Source organism: Rhineura floridana, chromosome 3 (genome assembly GCF_030035675.1).
Source record: "Rhineura floridana isolate rRhiFlo1 chromosome 3, rRhiFlo1.hap2, whole genome shotgun sequence".
NCBI classification, from domain to species: Eukaryota; Metazoa; Chordata; class Lepidosauria; order Squamata; family Rhineuridae; genus Rhineura; species Rhineura floridana.
This window is the reverse complement of record NC_084482.1, coordinates 201,107,997-201,133,051: the sequence shown is the minus strand read 5'-3', so window position 1 is coordinate 201,133,051 and position 25,055 is coordinate 201,107,997. Positions and strand designations below refer to the sequence as shown.

At 45.1% G+C, this 25,055-nt stretch overlaps 1 protein-coding gene across 20 annotated transcripts in view; it reads left to right on the top strand.

Annotated features, from left to right (window-relative positions):
• The window catches only part of TNXB (tenascin XB), a 158,405-nt gene that overhangs the window by 47,003 nt on the left and 86,347 nt on the right, over positions 1-25,055 (top strand). For 17 of the 20 annotated variants that reach the window (XM_061619534.1, XM_061619532.1, XM_061619533.1 and 14 more), the window contains exons 4-10: positions 273-385; positions 5,260-5,413; positions 8,590-8,871; positions 10,278-10,985; positions 13,944-14,273; positions 16,833-17,114; positions 18,925-19,200. In XM_061619534.1, the coding sequence (XP_061475518.1) occupies positions 273-385; positions 5,260-5,413; positions 8,590-8,871; positions 10,278-10,985; positions 13,944-14,273; positions 16,833-17,114; positions 18,925-19,200 (2,145 nt within the window). The remainder of the gene's footprint in view (positions 1-272; positions 386-5,259; positions 5,414-8,589; positions 8,872-10,277; positions 10,986-13,943; positions 14,274-16,832; positions 17,115-18,924; positions 19,201-25,055) is intronic. The other 3 variants (XM_061619549.1, XM_061619548.1, XM_061619540.1) reach the window with 2 other exon arrangements.

The window sequence follows — 25,055 nt, the reverse complement described above, 5'->3', positions numbered from 1 at the left end:
TACAATCCTGTACTTTTTTCTCTAAATTTACATCTATACATAGAAATCAGTGCATGCACATCCATGCCATCATAGGCAGCAGGCCTTTTCTCTTGCTGAGGCCTCCTGAGGTTCAGGTGGACACCACTTGGGGCGAAGCTTCAGGGAGGATGTGTGTGAGAAGATGATGGGTAGATATATTTTTATTTATTTATTTTAGTTAGATATTTCAGTTTCTTACTCTGTTCTGCCTCTCCCTCTCTCTGCCTCTCCCTCTCTCCTTGCCTAAACAGAGATTCCAACCATTGGTGTCCGTGTGTCAAATCGAGATGAAACATCCTTCCGCCTGGAATGGAACCGCCCGGGCATACCTGTGGATGGTTATGAAATCAATGTGATTCCCACGGTAACCAGCCATCCCTTGGGATATTGTGTTTCCAGGGAAACAGGGGGGAGGTGGAAATCACATCTTGTTGCAGCAATTTCCATAAATTAAATATATACCTAACCACTGTGTATAGGAGGACATTCTTTTTGTTGGTCCTGAATCTCTGGCTGATTAGTTTCTTTGTGCAACCCCTTTAAAATGTACTTTTAAAATTTATAAAGCTAAGAATTGTTTGTCCTCCCGGTCAAAAACCCATTCACACATGTGCACAGACACACATGTGCTGTATTTCTGCCTGAATTTTTATGCTGGGTGCTCTTCCTAAATGGAAGATTGACTCAGGTAGAAACACCTCTCACTGAACCTGCTGGTGTCACTGTGGTCTAGCAGCTTGAGTGTTATTAAGAACAAAATCATACCTCAGCTTTAGATCATTCTAGATGATTGCCAAGTGTCTGCCTCTGTTATACACACACACACACACACACACACACAGAGAGAGAGAGAGAGAGAGAGAGAGTACTGACTCTTGCAGAAATGGAACAAGCTATTTTCGCTGAGGATGTATAATTCTCTCTTTGCATCATGAGTGAGGGAAAGCTTCAATCACACCTGATACAGAAAAGTGTCAGGATTATTGCCCCAGCATGGTCTAATTGGAAAGAGGATGAAAAAGTGCAGATGGTGGTCAAAGAACAAATGGTAGTAGAGGAAAAAGAGAGTTTTGCTGTAAAACCATAAATATCATACACCAAAAATAATGAACGTTGTTGTATTTTCTTTTATTTCTTTCTTCATAAAAAAACTTATTCTTCATAAAACTGCCCAACGCGTTTCGGCTTTGGTTAATAGCCTTCGTCAGGGGACTTCACTTCTCCTAGAAGAACAAAGTGAATGACAGTAAGAAAGAGATGTCACTAGGAGAAGTGAAGTCCCCTGACGAAGGCTATTAACCAAAGCCGAAACGCGTTGGGCAGTTTTATGAAGAAAAAGTTTTTTTATGAAGAAAGAAATAAAAGAAAATACAACAACTTTCATTATTTTTGGTGTATGATATTTATGGTTTTACAGCAAAACCCTCTTTTTCCTCTACTACTAATTGGAAAGAGGCAAGGCCAGAACAATAAATCAGGCAGAGACACAATAAGCACCCTCTTCTGGGTAGTTGCATTAGGTTCACAGACGCTGTGATCAGTCAGTTAATTAATGTCTCATTGTGCAGTAGCAGTTTCCTTGCATGTTGTGGCACACAGTTAGAACGATAGAATCATAGAATTGGAAGAGGTTTCCTAGGCTTTCTAGTCCAGCTTCCTGTGTGATGCCGGAAACCTAGAGCTTGAGCATCTGCAATGGCTGACCAGCCTCTGCTTTATAGGAATGGAGAAATCCATCAATTTCAGTTTGTCATTTTTTCAGTCTTGAGTTCAGTTCACTCCATGTCTGCACCAGTTTGCTTTTAAAAAAAAAAAATGATACAAAAATGAATATGCATTTTCATGCATTTCTCCTGATACACAACATTTTGCCTTATATGTACGTTTTGCAAGCCATCTTCCCTAAGAGGACACATTTTTGCATATTGCTTTCACCAGTATACACATTTTTGATGACATAATATGCACATTTCTTTACACACTTTTGTTTGGTGAAGCTCATCGCAAAATACAAAAAAGTGTGAAGTTTGAAGGACAGCCATGCTTCAGTTCATATATTTGCTTTGGGATGGGTTTGCATTGAAATAGTAATAATAATAATAATAAAATTTTATTTTTATGTCGCCTATCTGGCCGAATGAATGGCCACTCTAGGCGGCGCACATAATTAAAATAGATACAGCAAGTAAATACAATATAAATACAACATATAAATACAATCTTCAACTAATCAACCCACCCACATCTGTACGTTATATACTAAAATTTGCTAGGGATCCTGTATGCCTGCTGAAATAGCCACGTTTTTAATCCTTGGCGAAAGCTTACCAAGGAGGGGGCATGGCGAAGATCATATGGGAGAGAGTTCCAGAGGGTGGGAGCCACAATCGAGAATGCCCTCTCTCTAGTCCACACCAGCCTGGTTGTTTTCGCTGGCGGGACCGAGAGAAGGTCTTGTGAGGCTGATCTTGTAAGGCGGCACATTTGGTGATGCTGGAGGCGCTCCTTTAGATAAACTGGACCGAAACCGTGTAGGGCTTTAAAGGTTAATACCAACACCTTGAATTGGGCTCGGTAGACAACTGGTAACCAGTGTAGGTCTTCTAACACTGGAGTGATGTGATCCCTGCGGCGGCCATTCTTAATCAGCCGTGCCACCGCATTTTGTACCAGTTGTAATTTCCGAACCGTCTTCATGGGTAGCCCAACGTAGAGCGCATTACAGTAGTCTAAGCAAGAGGAGACCAGGGCATGCACTACTCGTGGGAGCAGATGAACCGGAAGATAGGGTCGCAGCCTCTGTATCAGGTGTAACTGATACCAAGCTGCCCGGCTCACTGCTAGCACCTGAGCCTCCATGGACAGCTGGGAGTCAAGAACGACCCCGAGGCTGCGGACCTGGTCCTTTAGGGGCAATCTCACCCCATTCAGCACCAGGTCGATATCTCCCAATCTTCTCTTATCTCCCACAAGCAGTATCTCGGTCTTGTCGGGGTTCAGTTTCAGCCTGTTTCCTCCCATCCATTCACTTACGGACTCCAGGCACTTGGAAATGGTATCCACAGCCACCTCTGGTGAGGACTTAAATGAGAGATAGAGCTGAGTGTCATCTGCATATTGGTGGCACTGCAAACCAAATCTCCTGATGATAGCTCCCAGCGGCTTTATATAGATGTTAAATAGCATGGGAGAGAGGATAGAGCCCTGTGGCACACCACAATTAAGAGGCCAAGGGTCTGAAACCTCCTCTCCCAATGCCACCCGCTGGTGCCTGTCAGAGAGATAGGAACGGAACCACTGTAGAACAGTGCCTCCAATTCCCATTCCCTCCAGGCGACCCAGGAGGATACCGTGGTCGACGGTATCAAAAGCCGCTGAGAGATCAAGGAGGACGAGGAATGAGTGTTCTCCCCTATCCAACGCCCTCCTCAAATCATCCACCAGAGCGACCAAGGCTGTTTCAGTTCCATGACCAGTCCTGAAGCCCGATTGGAATGGATCTAAGTAATCTGCTTCCTCCAAGTGTGTCTGTAACTGTTTGGCCACCACACGTTCGATCACCTTGCCCAGAAATGGTAGATTGGAGACTGGGCGAAAGTTATTCAAATCTTGGGGATCCAAGGAGGGCTTTTTTAAGATGGGCTTTATTATCGCCTCCTTGAGGGCAGATGGCAATGCACCCTCTTCCAAGGAAGCATTTACCACCGCCTTGATCCCATCGCTCAGTCTCTCTCTACAGCCCACAATGAGCCATGTAGGGCAAGGGTCAAACAAACAGGTGGTTGGTCTCACAGTAGAGAGCACCTTGTCCACTTCCTCAGAGGGAAGAGGCTGAAACCGATCCCATTGGACCGGATAGCAACTGGCCGTCTCTGGCCTGCTTCCTGTGTCCACAGCGTACGGAATTGAGCTCTTCAGACAGTCGATTTTGTCAGCAAAATGTTTTGCAAACGCGTCACAGGAGGCTTTAGAGTGCTCCATGGGGTCCTGAGCAACTGGACCGACCAGGCTACGGACCACTTGGAACAATCTCCTGGGACAACATTCTGCGGATGCAATACAGGCAGCAAAGAAATCTTTCTTTGCTGTCTTTATTGCCACTTGGTAGGCCGCTATTGCTGCTCTAACCAGTCTCCGATCGTCTTCGGAGCGAGATTTCCGCCACCGGAATTAATTTCTCTCCCATCTCTACTGCTTGGAGACATCTGGTAAGGGAGATGTCCCACCCACCCCTTCTAAGTCATCGCTTTCATTGTTCAACTCCTCTTACCATGAAGAGGTTTCTCCTAACGTTCAGGTGGAATCTCCCATCCTGCGAACCCAGTAGTGGTGCTTGAGGTGGGGTGGCATTGCCCTCTCGACATTGTCATTGCTGCTGCGTATATGGACAGTGCTGGGGCGGAGTGGGGCTGGATGGGTGCAGCAATGGGAGCACCAGATTGGTGGCAGCAGTCCTGCCAGTGGAACTGTGCTGCCTCGTACTCACCTCACTTCATTCCCATTGTAGGCAGCAGCGATGCCAGGGCCAGGAGGTTGGCTCTGCTCCACCAGATGTGCCAGTACTGTCTGTGGCTTAAGCCCATTAGATAATGATGATGATGATTAGATTTATATCCCAGCTTTCCTCCAAGGAGTGCAAGGTGGTGTACACACATGGTTCTCCTCCTCCTGATTTTATCCCCAAAACAACCCTATGAGGTAGGTTAGGCTGAGTGGCTGTGCTGGCCCAAGGTCACCCAGTGAGCTTCATGTCCAAACGGGGATATGAACGCTGGTCTCCCAGGTCCCAGTCTGACAATCTAACCACTACACAACACCAGCTGTGTAGTACTACCCTCTGGGGCAGCAGAGGACAAGACTTTGCCTTCTTCTTTTTGACAGCCCTTCAAGTATCTGAAGAGTGCCATCATGTCCATCCTCAGTCTTTCCTCTTGTTCAGGCTAAATATGCCCAGTTCCTTCAACCTTTCCTCCTAGGGCTTGATTTCCTTACCATTGGCCATCTCTGTTGCTCTTTTCTGAGCCCAATCCAATTCACCTGCACTCTTTTTAAAACTTTAGTGCCGAGAACTGGAGGTGGCACTCCAGATAAGGCCTGGCTCGTTTGGGAATTGTGGCTTCATGAGACAGCATGAGGTAGCGGGCAGTGCAGCAATTCAGTCGAGCACTCGGAGGTGTCTTTGGCCATTTCTTATTGGCACAGTGAGTTTACACTGCCCCTTTCTCCTCCAATGTACAGCATGATCAGGTGGTAGGTGAATCTGTACGCTTGCCCAGCACTGAGACGGTTTTCGAACGCCGAGGGTTGAAACCGGGGGAGGAATACCTTGTCACTATCCGGGCAGAAAAGGGGCAAAGCTACGGACCCCCCGTTACCCAGCCCGTGCGTACACGTATGTAACCTGAGCAGCATGTCTCTCTCTCTCTCTCTCTCTCTCTCTCTCTCTCTCTCTCTCTCTCTCTCGTCTCTAACTTTGCCTTGCTGGTGTGCCTGTATTTTCCTTTTTTTTGTTCATGCCTAAGAACACTAGCTTACGCACTGCAGCATGTTCCCAATCCAGGTATGGGAGTGTACATGCGCAGGATATATAAAATTATGCATGTGGTGTAGAAAGCGGATAGGGGAAATTTTTTCTCCCCCTCTCACAACACTAGACCTTGTGGACATTCAGTGAAGCTGAATGCTGGGAGATTCAGGACACATCACAGAAAGGACTTCTTTACACAGCGGACAGTTAAACTATGGGACTGGCTCCCACAGGAGACAGTGACGGCCATCAACTTGGATGGCTTTAAAAGAGAATGAGGCAAATTCATGGAGGATAAAGGCTACTAGCCCAGATGGCTATGCTCTGCCTCCACAGTTGGAAGCAGCACGCCTCTGAATACCATGCGCTGGGAATTACAAGTATGGAGGGGGCTGTTGTGCTCTGTTTCTGCCTGCAGGCTTCCCAGAGGCATCTGGTTGGCCACTGTGAGAACACGATACTGGACTAGATAGGGCCAGATTTTCTCAACCTTTGGGCCCAGATGTTGTTGGACTGCAACTCCCATAAGCCCCAGCCAGCATGGCCAATGGTCAGGAATTATGGGAATTGTAGTCCAGCAGCATCCGGCAACCCAAAGGTTGGGAAAGACAGGACAGCAGGATTTACCCATGCTTTTACGTTCGGTGTAAATTTCTGTATGTGGGTATATTATTATTATTATTATTATTATTATTATATACTACCTTTCTTCCAAAGAGCTCGAGGGGGTATATTTGGTTATCCCCCTCCCCATTTTATCCATAGATTGAGAGTCAGTGATGCTTCATGTAGCTGAGTGGGGGTTTGAACCCTAGTCTCCCAGGTCCTAGCCCAGGAGTCTAACCACAATGCCACACTGGCTCTCCTATACGCCGCCTTTCCTTCAAAGAGCTCAAGATGGTATTCATGGACACACCTGTTTTTGTTCTCAGAACACTTGTGTGAAGTAGGTTAGAGTGAGAGGCAATAACTGGCCATAGTCAAGCAGTGGACTTCATGGCTGAGCGGGGATTGAACCCTGGTATCTCAGGTTAGGAACATAGGAAACTGCCTAATACCAAGTCAGATTAACTGTCCGGCTAGCTCAGTGTTGTACACATTGGCAGGGGCTCTCCAAGGTTTCAGGCAGAGGGCACTACCAGCCCTACCTGGAGATGCCTGGGATTGAACCAGGGACTGTCTACATGCAAAGCAGATGCTCTGCCCACTGTGTTATTGCCCTTCCCACGGTTCAGCACTCTAACCACTGCACCACACTGGCTGTCTAGCCAGGATATATATGTATGCAGCACTTGTGTCCAGAACTGATCAACTCATCACACATCCGAAAGGATGTTGTTGAATTGGGGAAAGTGCTGAAAAGAGCAGCTAAAATTATCAGGGATCTGGGGCAACTCCCCTCTGAGGAAAAGTTCTGGGGAGGCATGAACCATGATGGAGGTGTTTGAAATTATGCATGACGTGGAGAAAGTGAACAGAGATACATTTTTCTCCCTCTCACATAACACTAGGGGCTCATCTACACAGGGTTTTACTGTGTGTCTGGTGCTACTTGCATCCCCTTTTAATTTGCATGGTTCACATGACATTACTGGCAAACAGAAGCTATCACACAGTTTCCCGCTATAAATCCATACTAACCCAATCCTCTGGTAATCCAAAAAGGGAAGGAAAAAATGTCTTCACTCTGTATCTCTAGGGCTTGCAGACACTGTGCTCCAATGCTTTTAGGTGGGTGTGTCAGTCATTCCCCTCTCCACTCCCACTCCCTCCTCCTCCCGTTTTTAATTTCATTTCCTGAGGGCTGAAGAGAAACTTCCACTTCTCTCTCCTGTTCTGCAAGCTTCTTTTACGTTGCTGCAAACGGTGTCTTTATTTTCTCCCCCCCCTTACCTATGCACAAAAGGATAACACTGCTCAAACGAAGATTTGTATTTCATCTGTAATACAAATAATCGCACTTCCGGGTTGTTGTTTTTTTAAAATGAAACTTATGGTAGAACAAACTGAGCATGCTCAGTTGCCAGGTGAACAGAGGGGAGTGGAAATGTTAAATTAGAGGGTGTGGTCTTTAGGAAACTGCATGATTGATGCTTTCTCTCAAGTGTGACTAGAAAACACCCTGTTTACAGCTGGCATTGATCCCTAACTGTAGACTGTGCAAACAGAAAACGGAGGTAAAAACAGCGTCTTTAACGCGAAGTTATGCTCCCATGTGGATAAGTCCTAGGACCCAATGGGGGTCATCCAATAAATGGTGGGAGATTTAGGCTAGAAAAAAGGAAGTGCTACTTTACACAGTGCGTAGTTAAATGATGGAATGGGCATCCACAAGATGCAGAGACAGACACCAATGCAGATGGCTTTAGAGCCATACGACAATGGAACCAATGAACTAGGGAGGTAGTGGGCTCTCCAACACTGGAGGCCTTCAAGAGGCAGCTGGACAGCCATCTGTCGGGAATGCTTTGATTGGGATTCCTGCATTGAGCAGGGGGTTGGACTGGATGGCCTTATAGGCCCCTTCCAACTCTACTATTCTATGATTCTATGAAAATGGGATCTAGCCATAATGGTTGTGTTCTACCTCTGCTGTTGGAGGCAGTAAATGCCTCTCAATACCAGTTGCTGGAATCAGAAGTGGGGAGAGCAGTGCTGTTGCATTCAGGTCTGGCTTGCAGGCTTCTCTGAGGCATCCAGCTGGTCACTGTGAGAAATGGATGCTGAACTAGCTGGGCCATTGGCCTCATCCAGCAGGGCTCTCCTTATGTTCTCCTATACCACCTTTTCCTGCATTTCACATCTTTAATTGCACTAAATACACCTGTACCTCCTGTTACACCCTGGATCAACAAATCAAAGTTCTAGTCCTCACTTACAAAGTGCTCCATTCCACACCCCTGCTGCTCATAACTTGCTACTTTCAATCTGCAAAAACTCATCTCCTGCTGACTCTATGTGTCCTCCTCTCCCACATTAGTGCTTTGTGTGCCATGCACATCTCTCTCTCCTCTCTCTCTCTCTCTCTCCCTCCCTCCCAGGAGTGGCTCCTCCCCTTGACCTGCACTCATCTCAGGTGACAGAAAACACTGTGACCTTGGACTGGGAACCACCTGCCTCCCGCCCCGATGGCTACATCCTAAGCTACGTGCCTCTGGTTGCCACTCAGCCCACCCAAGCCCCAAAGCGTGTGGAGCTGCCAGCAGAGCCTGAAAGCGTCACCCTGGAAGATCTGGAAAGCAACACCCCATACCGCATCACCCTGATTGCCCGCCAGAATGGCGAGAACAGCCGAGGCAGCAGCATCATTGTCAGCACTACTGGTAGGGCCCTGGGATGATGACCGGGAGCTGGGGTTGTCTCTTGTCTCAACTAGGGATGGGGTGATAAAGTGGATTCAGTTTGCATTTCAAGGTGAATCCTGCCTAATTTGCACTTCCCAAAACAAGACGTGATTTGGAAAGAAGGAAGGACAAAGAGAAGCAGAGTTCTCAGAGCAAGGTTGTGAACATTGCTCACTGGCCAGCCCTTTTGTCAGTCCCCTGCCATTCTCAGTGCAGGACTTTTAACAACACTGATTGGCTGGGATCTATTATCAGTCTCAAAGCCACTGTCGCCTTCTCAGAGCACTTTTCAAAGTGTTAAAACAAAGGAAAGACTGTTTTGAAACAGCACTGAATGGATGCTTACGCAGGAACATGAGGGGGAAAAAAACCTGAAACAAAAGTAAACAGCTCCCCTGAATCACGGAATCATAGGGTTCCATATCATAGCCCCACCAACCTCATTCTGCCCTCAGCCAGCCATCATCTGCCTGCGTTCTTCCTTACAACCAGTCCAGGAGATGGTCCTACCTGTCCAGTTCCTCCTCCTTAGTGTTGCACCTTGTAGAACTCAGCAGGGAGGAGGATGGGGACTAAAATAGAATTAGTTGGCTCCACCTGTCATTGGCTCTGGCTCCACCTCCTGTTTGGGCTCCCTGCCTTCCACTCTGCCAGTCTCAATGGGCACCAACCACCACTGAGGAGCAGTAGATGCCACTGCTTGCTTGCTCATTGGGTATCTACCAAGCAAGTAAGAGAGCGGTAGCAACAATGGGGAACCGCTAAAGCTGGTGATAATGGCCGTGAGGAGGTAGACTCACTAAAGGAAAGGGGTGTGTGGCGGGTGCCCTGCCCAAAACCTGGAGTCCAGATTGGTGAAACAGCATGCCAGTAGGTTGCCTGGAAACTGAGTGAGTGCCAAAGGGTAATCAAAGGAAGCAGATCAAAGACATTTGGTCTTTCAGCATAATGGTATATTTTTCTCTTCTTTCTCCAATAATTATTATCTCATTCCTTTCTTTCTACAGCTGCAGTGGCTTACAATGGTGTCCCTCCCCACCAAATTTCATCCCTTGTTTGTCCCTTCTCTTTACAGCTCACAGGTCTCTGAAGATCTAACAGATGGAAGGGCCATGAGGGCGCAAACTAACTCCATCTCTTTTATTACAGCTGATGTGAATGAAAGCTCAAGGCAGGCACTGGAGAACGGGATAGCAAGCATGTCCCTTCTGTGGGGTACCAACTCTCAGTACGGGCTGCTTTGGAGATGGGGGGGAACTGGGGAGTTGGACCACGTGGGGGTCTCTACCTCTCCACTTGATTTCCCACTTCCTATGCATCCCACCTTTGTTGTTCATTTCCATACCCTCCTTTGCCTTAACTGCCTCCGTTTTTGATCCCACCAGCACCAGCTCCGAGCCAACCCATCCGCCGCTACTCAACACCATCCCCCTCTTCCCATCTAGAGCCTGACAATTCCTTCACCAGGCCTGGATCCAGGAAGCCAGGCATCAAGCCACACCCAGGCAGTGCCCTTTCCAACACCACCAAAGCTAGGGAGCTTTTCATGAAGAAAATGACGGAAAACATCTCAGCCAAGCTTTCTCCGTTCAATGGGACCCTCCTAGAGCGTTTGGAGAGCTATCTCTGGGCCACAAACTTCCCTCTCCATGGCAATCGGACCATACAGACTGTGGCCAGGGACATATACCTCTATCTAATCCTCCGGAAGCCAGAAGAAGTCATAGAGAAGGTCAAGGACCTCCTTGATAAAGAGATGGATGATTCACTTCCAAAAAGGGAATTCCCAATTGGGGAAGCAGACAGTGCCTACTCAGATGGATACTCCCGTCCAGATCATGCCAAACCAGCAGTGGTAGCCAGCTCCTCAGATGGCATTGAGGTGTCCTTGGATGGTGTGAGGGGGGTCTCTGACAATGTGGTTATCCGCTACCGTAATACAGGGAGTGGAGAAGGAGGGGAGTTTATGGTGCCTGGAGATGCTTCCACAGCACTTATCACTGGACTGGATCCTGGCACAACCTACCATGTGGAAATCCATGGGGTGGTGAAAGGACACTCTTCCAAGTCATACTCTTTTATAACCTCCACAGGTACCAGGATTGGTAGGATGTCCAGCTCCTAGGGTGGTTCGCTATCTCCTTTTTTGCCTTTAACTATTGTATACCATCACATGCCTTATCTGTGTTGCCGCCAAATCAAACTTGAGTGCCACAAAGACGTGTGCCGCTTTCACATTCTCAGGAACAGGAGTGGGGAACCTTCCCTCCCCCTCTTTTAGCCTGAAGGCCACATTCCCTAATAGACAACCTTTTTTTGGGGGGAGGTGCACATTCCAATGATGGGCAAGGCCAGAGGAGAAAAGTAGGAAGAGATATTGATGCGGTATCTATTCTACCATTGGCTACATTTCATCCAGGCAAGCAAGAGGCATTATCACAGTTCAAGGACACATTCCAGGCAGGCAAAAGCACTTGAGGAGGGTTTGGAACACAATTGGTGAAGGTTGTGGCCTTGGGAGAGAAGGTGTGGCCCTGGGAGAGTCCAAGGGCTGGACAGAGAACTGTGGAGGTTCCCCACCCCTGCTCCAGAAAGTCATTCAGACACCGGCCGGCTAATTGTCTTCTCTCTTTTTCCCCCTAAACAACAGCTTTGTTTTACCTCTCACCTCCGTTGTTCTTCACCACGGATGTCACAGTGTCCACCAACTAATTATCTCCTTCTTCCTCCAGCCGAATAATACAATCGCTCACAGCTCCCACAGTTTTTGTCCAGTCTGTTTTTTGTGCTCCACACGCTCCGCTTTTTGCAGCCGATGTGTCTGCCTTTGGTCTGTGTTCTGTGTTGTCACAACATCGTTTGAAAGTCTACGAGACAAACTATGACAGATTGTGGTGGGATTCTCAAGCCACAAAACTGGAGTGGGGAACCTGTGGCATTCTTCCAGATACTGTTGGATTCCCAACTCCCATCAGCCCCAGCCAGCTGGCCAATGGTGTTGAGGATGATGAGAGCTGTAGTCCAACAAGGTCTTCTTGAGGGCTACAGATTCCCGCACCCCACATCCTATGAATTTGCTGGCAAGAAAACACTTATTGCTAAAATTGTTTATAACAATCCCAATCGTGGACAATGTTAGGTTTAAATGATATTTAGAAAGAAAAATAGGGTGACTGTAAAGTATTTAATTTGTGGGTTGTGTCCAACTATGTTCTACTCAGAGTAATTAATGGCCTTAAGTTAGCAGTGTCCATTATATTCAGTGGGTCTACTCTGAGTAAAACTAGCTTCAGCTGTAATCCTATATATTTATTACATTTTTATCCTGCCTTTCCATCTAAAAAACAGATCCCCACCCCCTATTATCCTCACAACAACTCTGTGAGGTAAGTTAAACTAAAAGATAGTAACTAGCCCAACATCACCTTGTGAAACCCATATTTCTCTATGAAATTTATAAATAATTGTATAATTAGGTCTAGTACTCTAAACATGCCTCAACACTGGCAAAGTATTGCTATTTAGCTTAAGACCACACCTTGAACGTTTAGTAGGAAGCCCAAAAGTTCTTGTTATTTTAAGTGACCCTCAAAAATGAAATTTCAATTTTTTCACCTCTGAATTTTGAAATTTCACTGAATGTTATGTTTCTGTGAAGTTGTTTCAGCACTAACTCCTCCCTGTCATGTGATTTCCCCCTCCCTTTTTCCCCCAGCTACAGTCACACACGGACTTTGGTCAAGAGTGTCTGGACATACTTTTGTGTGTTTAACTGCTCCATTCTTCCTCTAGGCAAAGCAGGCCTCCCAAGCTGTTTCCATCGTGTTGTTTCTGTGTCGCTGAAAGATTTGTATTTCTCCCACTTTCTTTTGCAGCAATGTCAGCTTCTGCCACATATCCATCAAACCAGTCCATGCAGTTGCTATTCCCACCATCCACAGCTCAGCCTTTCTAAGTGTCCGCCTTGAAATTAACTGAGATACCTTTGTGTGTGTGTGTGTGTGTGTGTGTGTGTGTGTGTGTGTGTGTGTGTGTGTGTGTGTGTGTGGAGGGGGCAGGGTTCTTCTCAAGAAGGCGTTCTGCCTGGGTGAAGGGAATGTACAGGAAATTCTTGGGCTGTGCAGTCAGTGATCCATATCTTGAAGGGTATGGACTGGCATATTTCTTGCCAGCTGAAGTATTAAGATAGCCTTGAAGTGTACTCCCCAGTATAATGTATTACAGTAAGTCAAGACTAGGGATGGGGGACAAATTTGATTCAGTTCGCATTTAAAGCCAAACCTATCAAATTCACACTTTCCGAAACAATATGAGAACTGAAACACAGCCATCCTTTGGAATTTGCACGTATCTGAATTTTGTGATAAAGTTCTCCAACCAAAGAATGTTTACAAAAATGCATACAGTAGGGCCTGGCTTTACAGCGCTTCGCTTTACAGTGATTCGCTAATGCGGCGGCTTTCAATGAGGGAAAGTCCCTGCATTAAGGCGCTTGTTCCGTTTTTATGGCGGTTTTTTTCCGTCGCTCCATTTTGACGTCATTTTCGTGCGACGCGTCCCATTATTGTCAATGGGTTTAGCTTTATGGCGATTTCCGCTTTACAGCGGGAGTCTGGAACGGAACCCGCCATATGAGCGGGGCCCTACTATATATTAGGAGAAAGTCTGCATACAAATGAATATGTTAGTGAAAAATAACATACAAAATGCATTATATCAGAAGAAATGGATTGCAGAAGTGTGTACTTTAGTCAAAACTGCACTGCACTGCATTATTAGGAGAAATTTGTACTGATTTCCACGGGTATTTGTACTGATTTCCATGAGGATTTTAAATAAATAAATAGTAGATTGCTGCAGAAATGTGGAGAACTGAATTTAAGACTAGAGAAAGGAGAATTGGAGAGAACCAAAACCGGCAGATCCTCTCATCCCTTCTTATTTTAAAGTCTAGGGGGTGGAGAGGTATGCTAGCTGGTATAAAGCCAGGCAGGAGGAGAAGGAAGCTGCTGGAAAAGAGGTTCTCTCACCCCACATCTCTCTCCCTTCAGCTCCAGGATCGCCTTCAGCTGCTGAGATCCAAACCGTCCCTAGTCCCACGCTAACTCCAGAAGTGCCATTGAGGGACCTAACGGTGACTGACGTCTCTCCAAACAGCCTCCGCATGGTTTGGTCAGCCCCACCCAGTTCCTTCAGCAGCTTTTCCCTTCAGTATAGGGACCCCAAATCCAGTGCGCCCCCGAGGGAAATCAGAGTACCAGGGACGGAGAGAAGCGTCGCCGTGATGGGTTTGAGTCCCAATACAGACTATGAACTGGAGTTAAGTGGGGAGAAACCTAACGGGATCTACAGTCCTCCTGTCACAACAAAAGCATCCACAGGTACATCACTCTGTGCTCCCCGGATTTAAGACACTGCCTTATAATGAGTCAGACCATTGCTCCATCTAGCTCAGTATTGTCTACACTGACTGGCAGCGGCTCTTCAGGGTTTCAGGCAGCGACTCTTTCCCAGCCTTAACTGGAGATGCCAAAGATTGAATCAGGGACCTTCTGCATGCAAAACAGGTGCTCCGTCACTGAGCCATGGTCCTAGTTTACCCAGCTATGTCTGATCACCTTTCTTTTTCTAGGCCTCCCATACTTCATTTCAGAATCTGCAAAAAGAAGATATAATACGTCTTCCAGGAAGTTTTCTGACCCATTTAGTGGCCACTGATGGCTCCCTGTGTGGCAGAGTAGAATTCCCTCTGAGTTTTAGTCCAAGCTTTCAAGGAGCTATCCAAAGGGCTCAGCACCTTAGACAGCTCTTTGAAAGCTCGGACTAAAACCCGGAATAGATTCCACTGCCCCACTGATATGGAGCACCACTAGATCCACTTACTCCTATGTTTCTTCCAGATAAATATGTTGGTGTACAGCTGCCTGCTTCTGTGTTTTGGCATGGTGAACTCCAGTCTCTATTCCATTTCTCAGGATTATGAGATGTGGGGGGGAGTGTCAAGCAACAGAGCATGGCTGCTTCCATCTGTCTTGCTTGTGAGCTTCTGTGGGATGTGAGGTTGGCTACTGCTGTAAATAAAGTGCATAACCGGTTTGGCTTGGTTCACGGGTAGCCAACCTGGTGCCCTTCAGTTGTCATTGGACTACCATTCCCATCAGCCCCATGATGTCAGGTGTGGGGCAGGTAAGGATGGGGGGAATTCGATTCAGTTCACATTTAAAAGTTAATTTTTCAAATCCTTTCTGAAACAGTATGAAAGCCGAAACACAGCCATCCTTCACATTTATCCAAATTTTGTGATGCGGTTCTCCATCCAAACAGTGTCTACAAAAATGCATTTGTTGGGGAGAATGTGCATAAAAACGAATGTATGAGTGAAAACACCTAAAAGCGCACTAGATTAGGAGACATGTGCTTACAAAAATGTGTACATTGGTCAAAACTGCATGCAAAAATGTGTGTATTAGGAAAAATGCGCACTAAAATGCTGAAGAATTTCCATGAGGATTTTTTTAAAAAAATGCAAATTGCTGCAGAACTATTAAGTAATGAATTTCAGGCGGGAAAAATGAGAAAGTGAGAGAACCTAAATTGGCAGATCTTTCCATCCTGAGGAGCAGGTGGGCATGGTGTGTGGGAAACGGCCTTGCAGTGGGAATTGGGACCATGCTGGTCTTAACTAACCCTGCTGTAGGGGTGACCTAACAAGAGCTGCCGCTGCAATTGGTCTCTGTGTTGCTACAGTGAATCATTTGGCTTTTATTCTCAGTGTCTCATTTACTGTATTTTAGTTTTGTGTTTTTATATATGATATGAGAGTACTTGGCTGTGACGAGGGATGGTTCCACACGCCCCTGGGGTAAAGCATGCTGCAACTTGAGCACGTGCCTTTAGCACTGGGGCACCATTTCCGTGGAATCCTCTTCCCTTAGAAGTGAAGCAACATGGTTATGTTTTCATCGTATGTTGTATGTCGAAAACCTTCCTTTTCTCCCAATCCCGTCCCAAATTAGGCTGCCTACACACCATACATTTAAAACACATTTAAAGCACATGGCTCCCCCCCCCAAAGAATCCTGAGAGCTGTAGTTTACCCCTTACAAAGTTACCATTCCCAGCACCCTTAACAATAGTTCCCAGGATTCTTTGGGAGGAAGCCATGTGCTTTAAAGATTTTTTTGTTTTAATTTTTTGGGTATGATCAAGCCAAATCTACCAAATTCACACTTCCCAAAGCAACATGAGAACCGAAACACAGCCATCCTTCAAAATTTGCACTTATTTGAATTTTGCGTTGCAGTTCACCAACCAGTGTTTAAAAAATGCATATATTAGGGGAAAGTGTGTATAAAAATGAATATATGAGTGTAAATATTGTGCAAAAATGCGATACAATGAGAAATGGCTTTGAAAAATGTATGCATTAGTCAAAACTGCCTACAAAAATGTGTTTATTAGAAGAAATTCTCACAAAAATGCTGGAGAATTTTCATGGGGATTTTTTTTTAAAAAAATCAAATTTCTGCAGAAATTTGGAGAACTGAATTCATGATTGGAAAAATGAGAAACTGAGAAAACTGAAAGTGACAGATCTTTCCACCCCTGCCTACCACTGAGCTACGCCCCTTCCCTCCTGTGCAATGGAGTTTGTTTTATTAGTCGCCTGTATTTAATTTATTTATCTATTTCAAAAATTTATTCAGAGAATAACCAAGCAGTATACTGAAAGAGAACAGAAAACATAACACAGATAATAAAACAGTATTAAAACATAAAACCCCCCGATAATTAAAAATAGCAGAAATAAAAGAATTTTGGGAAGACTGGGCAGAAAAATAAGAACTTGGAAATTTGGCCAATTATATTTTCCCCATCAACTTCTCTTCTTCCTAAGAGTTCAGTAGCCATCCTCCTCTTCTCCTCTGATTCGTTTTTAGCCCCAGCACCGGAAGCAGAGAAACCCACCTTGGGAAAGATCTCCGTCTCGGAAGTCACAGACAACTCTGCCCGCCTTTCCTGGGACGTCCCCACAGGCAGCTTTGACTCCTTTTTGATCCAGTATAAAGATGCAGAGGGCAAGCCAAAGGGGTTGCCTGTGGATGGGGGCTCCCGGGAGGTCACTGTCTCTAACCTGGCACCTTCCCGAAAATACAAGTTCAATCTTTACGGACTCGTAGGCCGCAAGCGTGTTGGCCCGGTTTCCACTGAGACAGTCACAGGTGAGCAATGGATCTCCAGAATGTCGGCATGCTCTTGCATTTTAGAGCTGAAATGAATTTGAGACGGGGAATCCCAAGTGAATACTCTTAACTCAAACTGGCTTGGAAGAAGCAAAAACTGGCTTGCAAATATTAATCAACAACAACAAAATCCTGGGCAGGATATAAAATTTTATGATATAAGTAAATAATATTCTCCATTTCTATTTCCACTGTTCAGGCATGAATGCCATTGCTTATGTAGCCAAACCGGCACCATCCATGCAAAAGGAGGAGGTGTCAGGTGGCTTGGGGGAAGAAGTAAAAAAAGGAAAAACCTTTAGGAAAAAACTTGAAGGGTAAACCCCCAAACCAGCCTGAATAGGACAAATGGAATGCTGACTGGGGGGGGGAATAGAAAACTGGATGGGAAGGGGGAAAGAATGGAATTTTCATGAGGGGTATAGCTGGCTGGCTGGCTGGCTGACTGACTAACCAAACACAGAACAGGACACTCCACACCACAACATTTCATTGTGGGTCCCATTTGCTTATATACCCTTTTTTATGTCAAAGCCAAATACGCACCTGGGGCAATGCTACTGTTGGGCAAAAACAAATGAGGCAGGTTTTTCCAACAATAACAATGCCTTGCCAAGTTTGCTGAATCAAGTTATGTTGATGACGATTATATTACATTATGTTATAGATTGTTACAGTGAGATTTCTCTTAAAAAGACTGTGTACTTCAGCATTGCTAGTTATGGATGCTGTTGAATCCATTTTTTCTTTTTCTTTTACAGAGTGTTTGAAATGATATATTATTATCTTAACTCTAATCAACTTTACTTTTATAAACAATTCTTCAAGGTCAGATGTCAAAAATGAAAGCATGAACATCTCCAGAATTTCAGAAGTAATATTCAGATTGTGAATTCTGTCACACCTCACTTTTGTAAAGTGTGCAAAATTTAATTTTAATTGAAGACAGCCCAGTCTGCTGGAATCTCTGTGTTTTCTCAAATGCTCCTGCAATTTCTGGGCTTTTCTAACCTTTACAGGACTGTAACTCTGCAAAAAACCCGCAAACACACACACACACATAATGTGGCACTGAGCACAGGATACTGTAAATCTCAGCTAGGGATGTTGAAGGATTCCAGTGAAAACAGAAACGGGAGTGGAAATTGCAGAAGTTTGCTTATTCATCCCATGCCCTGAATGGAAATCAAACAAGTCTGCAAATGATATGCAATTGATTACATTCCCCCACCACCACATATTTGCATTGTATTTCTTTTGCATTGGAATGAATGGGGTGAATAACATCATGACAATTTAATTTATGTAATTAATTACATAACTTACTTAATTTTCCCACAGTGGACAGTGATACAAATAACATAGTTTGGGGCAGAAGGTGAATGCAGCAGAATGGAAACAGTGCTGCATGTGATGAATACCAGGCACAACTGAAAGCTATGCCTTCTGAGATCCCTAGTCTTGGCAAGTTTCTAGGCTTAATGGTTATGTTTGAAGGTATTGAATTTTATGGAATTCAAAATGGCTGCCTCATCTGCCACTCACTGGGAGCTGGCATTATAACAGAAATCCACACTTTTACTTAGGTGAAATTTGCACTAAGCTGCTGTCAAATTTCTGTGAGGACATTTTTATAGAATTGCAAGGTGATATAGAAATGTGGAGAATTGAACTTTTAAGACTGGAAGAATGAGAAACTGAGATAAACTGAAATGGATCCATTTGTCCATGCTTAGCTCAGTTCTAAAAAAACAAAACCAAAATCTTTTCTTTTTGCTCTTCGTCCTAGCCCCACGGACAGCCCCACCCAGCTTAGGAGAACTCTCCACCTCAGATATCACCAGCGATTCTGTCCGTCTCTTCTGGAGCATCCCCTCAGGGAGCTTTGATTCCTTCTTGGTCCAGTACAAGGATGCTGAAGGCAGACCCCAAGTGCTGCCCATGGAGGGGGATTCCCGCGAAGTCACCATCCCTAGCCTGGTTCCTTCCCACAGATATAGGTTCAATCTCTATGGCATCTCCAATCGCAAACGTCTCGGTCCAGCCACAACAGACGTCACCACAGGTCAGCAGAGGACCTACCACCAACTACTGTATAATATTGCTTTGGAGAAAAAAAGTGGTCTCTCTCTCCCCTTATAACCTGTTTACTTCACCAGGAGATAATGTTTGGTTTTTGCTTCACCCGGGGCATGACTGTATGTGGAGTTAAATCTGTCTTTGTGTCTAGTCAGTGAGAGGCTAGTGGGGAGGCATTCCCTCTCTGGTGCCCACAAGCTGATCATCAGCCCTCCCTGAGTCACCTTCTGATTGGCTGAAGGGAGGGAGAGACTGGCCAAGTGGCAGGGCAAAGTTGACTGATGTTGGCTGTCCATAAGAACATAAGAACATAAGAAGAGCCTGCTGGATCAGGCCAGTGGCCCATCTAGTCCAGCATCCTGTTCTCACAGTGGCCAACCAGGTGCCTGGGGGAAGCCCGCAAGCAGGACCCGAGTGCAAGAACACTCTCCCCTCCTGAGGCTTCCGGCAACTGGTTTTCAGAAGCATGCTGCCTCTGACTAGGGTGGCACAGCACAGCCATCATGGCTAGTAGCCATTGATAGCCCTGTCCTCCATGAATTTGTCTAATCTTCTTTTAAAGCCATCCAAGCTGGTGGCCATTACTGCATCTTGTGGGAGCAAATTCCATAGTTTAACTATGCACTGAGTAAAGAAGTACTTCCTTTTGTCTGTCCTGAATCTTCCAACATTCAGCTTCTTTGAATGTCCACGAGTTCTAGTATTATGAGAGAAGGAGAAGAACTTTTCTCTATCCACTTTCTCAATGCCATGCATAATTTTATACACTTCTATCATGTCTCCTCTGACCCGCCTTTTCTCTAAACTAAAAAGCCCCAAATGCTGCAACCTTTCCTCGTAAGGGAGTCGCTCCATCCCCTTGATCATTCTGGTTGCCCTCTTCTGAACCTTTTCCAACTCTATAATATCCTTTCTGAGATGAGGCGACCAGAACTGTACACAGTATTCCAAATGCGGCCGCACCATAGATTTATACAACGGCATTATGATATCGGCTGTTTTATTTTCAATACCTTTCCTAATTATTGCTAGCATGGAATTTGCCTTTTTCACAGCTGCCGCACACTGGGTCGACATTTTCATCGTGCTGTCCACTACAACCCTGAGGTCTCTCTCCTGGTCGGTCACCGCCAGTTCAGACCCCATGAGCGTATATGTGAAATTAAGATTTTTTGCTCCAATATGCATAATTTTACACTTGTTTATATTGAATTGCATTTGCCATTTTTCTGCCCATTCACTCAGTTTGGAGAGGTCTTTTTGGAGCTCTTCGCAATCCCTTTTTGTTTTAACAACCCTGAACAATTTAGTGTCGTCAGCAAACTTGGCCACTTCACTGCTCACTCCTAATTCTAGGTCATTAATGAACAAGTTGAAAAGTACAGGTCCCAATACCGATCCTTGAGGGACTCCACTTTTTACAGCCCTCCATTGGGAGAACTGTCCGTTGATTCCTACTCTCTGCTTTCTGCTTCTTAACCAATTCCTTATCCACAAGAGGACCTCTCCTCTTATTCCATGACTGCTAAGCTTCCTCAGAAGCCTTTGGTGAGGTACCTTGTCAAACGCTTTTTGAAAGTCTAAGTACACTATGTCCACTGGATCACCTCTATCTATATGCTTGTTGACACGCTCAAAGAATTCTAATAGGTTACTGAGACAGGACTTTCCCTTGCAGAAGCCATGCTGGCTCTGCTTCAGCAAGGCTTGTTCTTCTATGTGCTTAGTTAATCTAGCTTTAATAATACTTTCTACCAGTTTTCCAGGGACAGAAGTTAAGCTAACTGGCCTGTAATTTCCGGGATCCCCTCTGGATCCCTTTTTGAAGATTGGCGTTACATTTGCCACTTTCCAGTCCTCAGGCACGGAGGAGGACCCAAGGGACAAGTTACATATTTTAGTTAGCAGATCAGCAATTTCACCTTTGAGTTCTTTGAGAACTCTTGGGTGGATGCCATCCGGGCCCGGTGATTTGTCAGTTTTTATATTGTCCATTAAGCCTAGAACTTCCTCTCTCGTTACCACTATTTGTCTCAGTTCCTCAGAATCCCTTCCTGCAAATGTTAGTTCAGGTTCAGGGATCTGCCCTATATCTTCCACTGTGAAGACAGATGCAAAGAATTCATTTAGCTTCTCTGCAATCTCCTTATCGTTCTTTAGGACACCTTTGACTCCCTTATCATCCAAGGGTCCAATCGTCTCCCTAGATGGTCTCCTGCTTTGAATGTATTTATAGAATTTTTTGTTGTTGGTTTTTATGTTCTTAGCAATGTGCTCCTCAAATTCTTTTTTAGCATCCCTTATTGTCTTCTTGCATTTCTTTTGCCAGAGTTTGTGTTCTTTTTTATTTTCTTCATTCGGACAAGACTTCCATTTTTTGAAGGAAGACTTTTTGCCTCTAAGAGCTTCCTTGACTTTGCTCGTTAACCATGCTGGCATCTTCTTGGCCCTGGCGGTACCTTTTCTGATCTGCGGTATGCACTCCAGTTGAGCTTCTAATATAGTGTTTTTAAACAACTTCCAAGCATTTTCGAGTGATGTGAGCCTCTGGACTTTGTTTTTCAGCTTTCTTTTTACCAATCCCCTCATTTTTGTGAAGTTTCCTCTTTTGAAGTCAAATGTGACCGTGTTGGATTTTCTTGGCAATTGGCCAGTTACATGTATGTTTAATTTAATAGCACTGTGGTCACTGCTCCCAATCGGTTCAACAACACTTACATCTCGCACCAGGTCCCGGTCCCCACTGAGGATTAAGTCCAGGGTTGCCGTCCCTCTGGTCGGTTCCATGACCAACTGGTCTAGGGACTAGTCATTTAGAATATCTAGAAACTTTGCTTCTTTGTCATGACTGGAACACAGAAGAGCAAAATTACCACAGGCCTAACCACAAGTGCCAAAGACACTTGAAGAAAGACACTGCTTACAAGTGCCTGTACGCTAATGCTAGGAGCCTGCGAACCAAGATGGGAGAACTGGAGTGCTTGGTCTTAGAGGAGAGCATTGATATAGTGAGCATAACGGAGACCTGGTGGAATGGAGAAAACCAGTGGGATACGGTTATCCCTGGATATAAACTATATCGGAAGGACAGGGAAGGACGTATTGGTGGCAGAGTCGCTCTATACGTGAAAGAAGGCATTGAATCCAGCAAGCTCGAAACCCCAAAAGAGGCAGACTCCTCCACAGAATCGTTGTGGGTGGTGATACCATGCCCCAGGAGGGACTTAATACTGGGAACGATCTATCGTCCCCCTGATCAAAATGCTCAGGGAGACCTTGAGATGAGATATGAAATTGAGGAAGCATCCAAACTAGGAAATGTGGTAGTAATGGGTGACTTCAACTACCCGGACATAGACTGGCTGCATATGTGTTCCAGTCATGACAAAGAAGCAAAGTTTCTAGATATTCTAAATGACTATTCCCTAGACCAGTTGGTCATGGAACCGACCAGAGGGACGGCAACCCTGGACTTAATCCTCAGTGGGGACCGGGACCTGGTGCAAGATGTAAGTGTTGTTGAACCGATTGGGAGCAGTGACCACAGTGCTATTAAATTAAACATACATGTAACTGGCCAATTGCCAAGAAAATCCAACACGGTCACATTTGACTTCAAAAGAGGAAACTTCACAAAAATGAGGGGATTGGTAAAAAGAAAGCTGAAAAACAAAGTCCAGAGGGTCACATCACTCGAAAATGCTTGGAAGTTGTTTAAAAACACTATATTAGAAGCTCAACTGGAGTGCATACCGCAGATCAGAAAAGGTACCGCCAGGGCGAAGAAGATGCCAGCATGGTTAACGAGCAAAGTCAAGGAAGCTCTTAGAGGCAAAAAGTCTTCCTTCAAAAAATGGAAGTCTTGTCCGAATGAAGAAAATAAAAAAGAACACAAACTCTGGCAAAAGAAATGCAAGAAGACAATAAGGGATGCTAAAAAAGAATTTGAGGAGCACATTGCTAAGAACATAAAAACCAACAACAAAAAATTCTATAAATACATTCAAAGCAGGAGACCATCTAGGGAGACGATTGGACCCTTGGATGATAAGGGAGTCAAAGGTGTCCTAAAGAACGATAAGGAGATTGCAGAGAAGCTAAATGAATTCTTTGCATCTGTCTTCACAGTGGAAGATATAGGGCAGATCCCTGAACCTGAACTAACATTTGCAGGAAGGGATTCTGAGGAACTGAGACAAATAGTGGTAACGAGAGAGGAAGTTCTAGGCTTAATGGACAATATAAAAACTGACAAATCACCGGGCCCGGATGGCATCCACCCAAGAGTTCTCAAAGAACTCAAATGTGAAATTGCTGATCTGCTAACTAAAATATGTAACTTGTCCCTTGGGTCCTCCTCCGTGCCTGAGGACTGGAAAGTGGCAAATGTAACGCCAATCTTCAAAAAGGGATCCAGAGGGGATCCCGGAAATTACAGGCCAGTTAGCTTAACTTCTGTCCCTGGAAAACTGGTAGAAAGTATTATTAAAGCTAGATTAACTAAGCACATAGAAGAACAAGCCTTGCTGAAGCAGAGCCAGCATGGCTTCTGCAAGGGAAAGTCCTGTCTCAGTAACCTATTAGAATTCTTTGAGAGTGTCAACAAGCATATAGATAGAGGTGATCCAGTGGACATAGTGTACTTAGACTTTCAAAAAGCGTTTGACAAGGTACCTCACCAAAGGCTTCTGAGGAAGCTTAGCAGTCATGGAATAAGAGGAGAGGTCCTCTTGTGGATAAGGAATTGGTTAAGAAGCAGAAAGCAGAGAGTAGGAATCAACGGACAGTTCTCCCAATGGAGGGCTGTAGAAAGTGGAGTCCCTCAAGGATCGGTATTGGGACCTGTACTTTTCAACTTGTTCATTAATGACCTAGAATTAGGAGTGAGCAGTGAAGTGGCCAAGTTTGCTGATGACACTAAATTGTTCAGGGTTGTTAAAACAAAAAGGGATTGCGAAGAGCTCCAAAAAGACCTCTCCAAACTGAGTGAATGGGCGGAAAAATGGCAAATGCAATTCAATATAAACAAGTGTAAAATTATGCATATTGGAGCAAAAAATCTTAATTTCACATATACGCTCATGGGGTCTGAACTGGCGGTGACCGACCAGGAGAGAGACCTCAGGGTTGTAGTGGACAGCACGATGAAAATGTCGACCCAGTGTGCGGCAGCTGTGAAAAAGGCAAATTCCATGCTAGCGATAATTAGGAAAGGTACTGAAAATAAAACAGCCGATATCATAATGCCGTTGTATAAATCTATGGTGCGGCCGCATTTGGAATACTGTGTACAGTTCTGGTCGCCTCATCTCAAAAAGGATATTATAGAGTTGGAAAAGGTTCAGAAGAGGGCAACCAGAATGATCAAGGGGATGGAGCGACTCCCTTACGAGGAAAGGTTGCAGCATTTGGGGCTTTTTAGTTTAGAGAAAAGGCGGGTCAGAGGAGACATGATAGAAGTGTATAAAATTATGCATGGCATTGAGAAAGTGGATAGAGAAAAGTTCTTCTCCCTCTCTCATAATACTAGAACTTGTGGACATTCAAAGAAGCTGAATGTTGGAAGATTCAGGACAGACAAAAGGAAGTACTTCTTTACTCAGTGCATAGTTAAACTATGGAATTTGCTCCCACAAGATGCAGTAATGGCCACCAGCTTGGATGGCTTTAAAAGAAGATTAGACAAATTCATGGAGGACAGGGCTATCAATGGCTACTAGCTGTGATGGCTGTGCTGTGCCACCCTAGTCAGAGGCAGCATGCTTCTGAAAACCAGTTGCCGGAAGCCTCAGGAGGTTCTTGCACTCGGGTCCTGCTTGCGGGCTTCCCCCAGGCACCTGG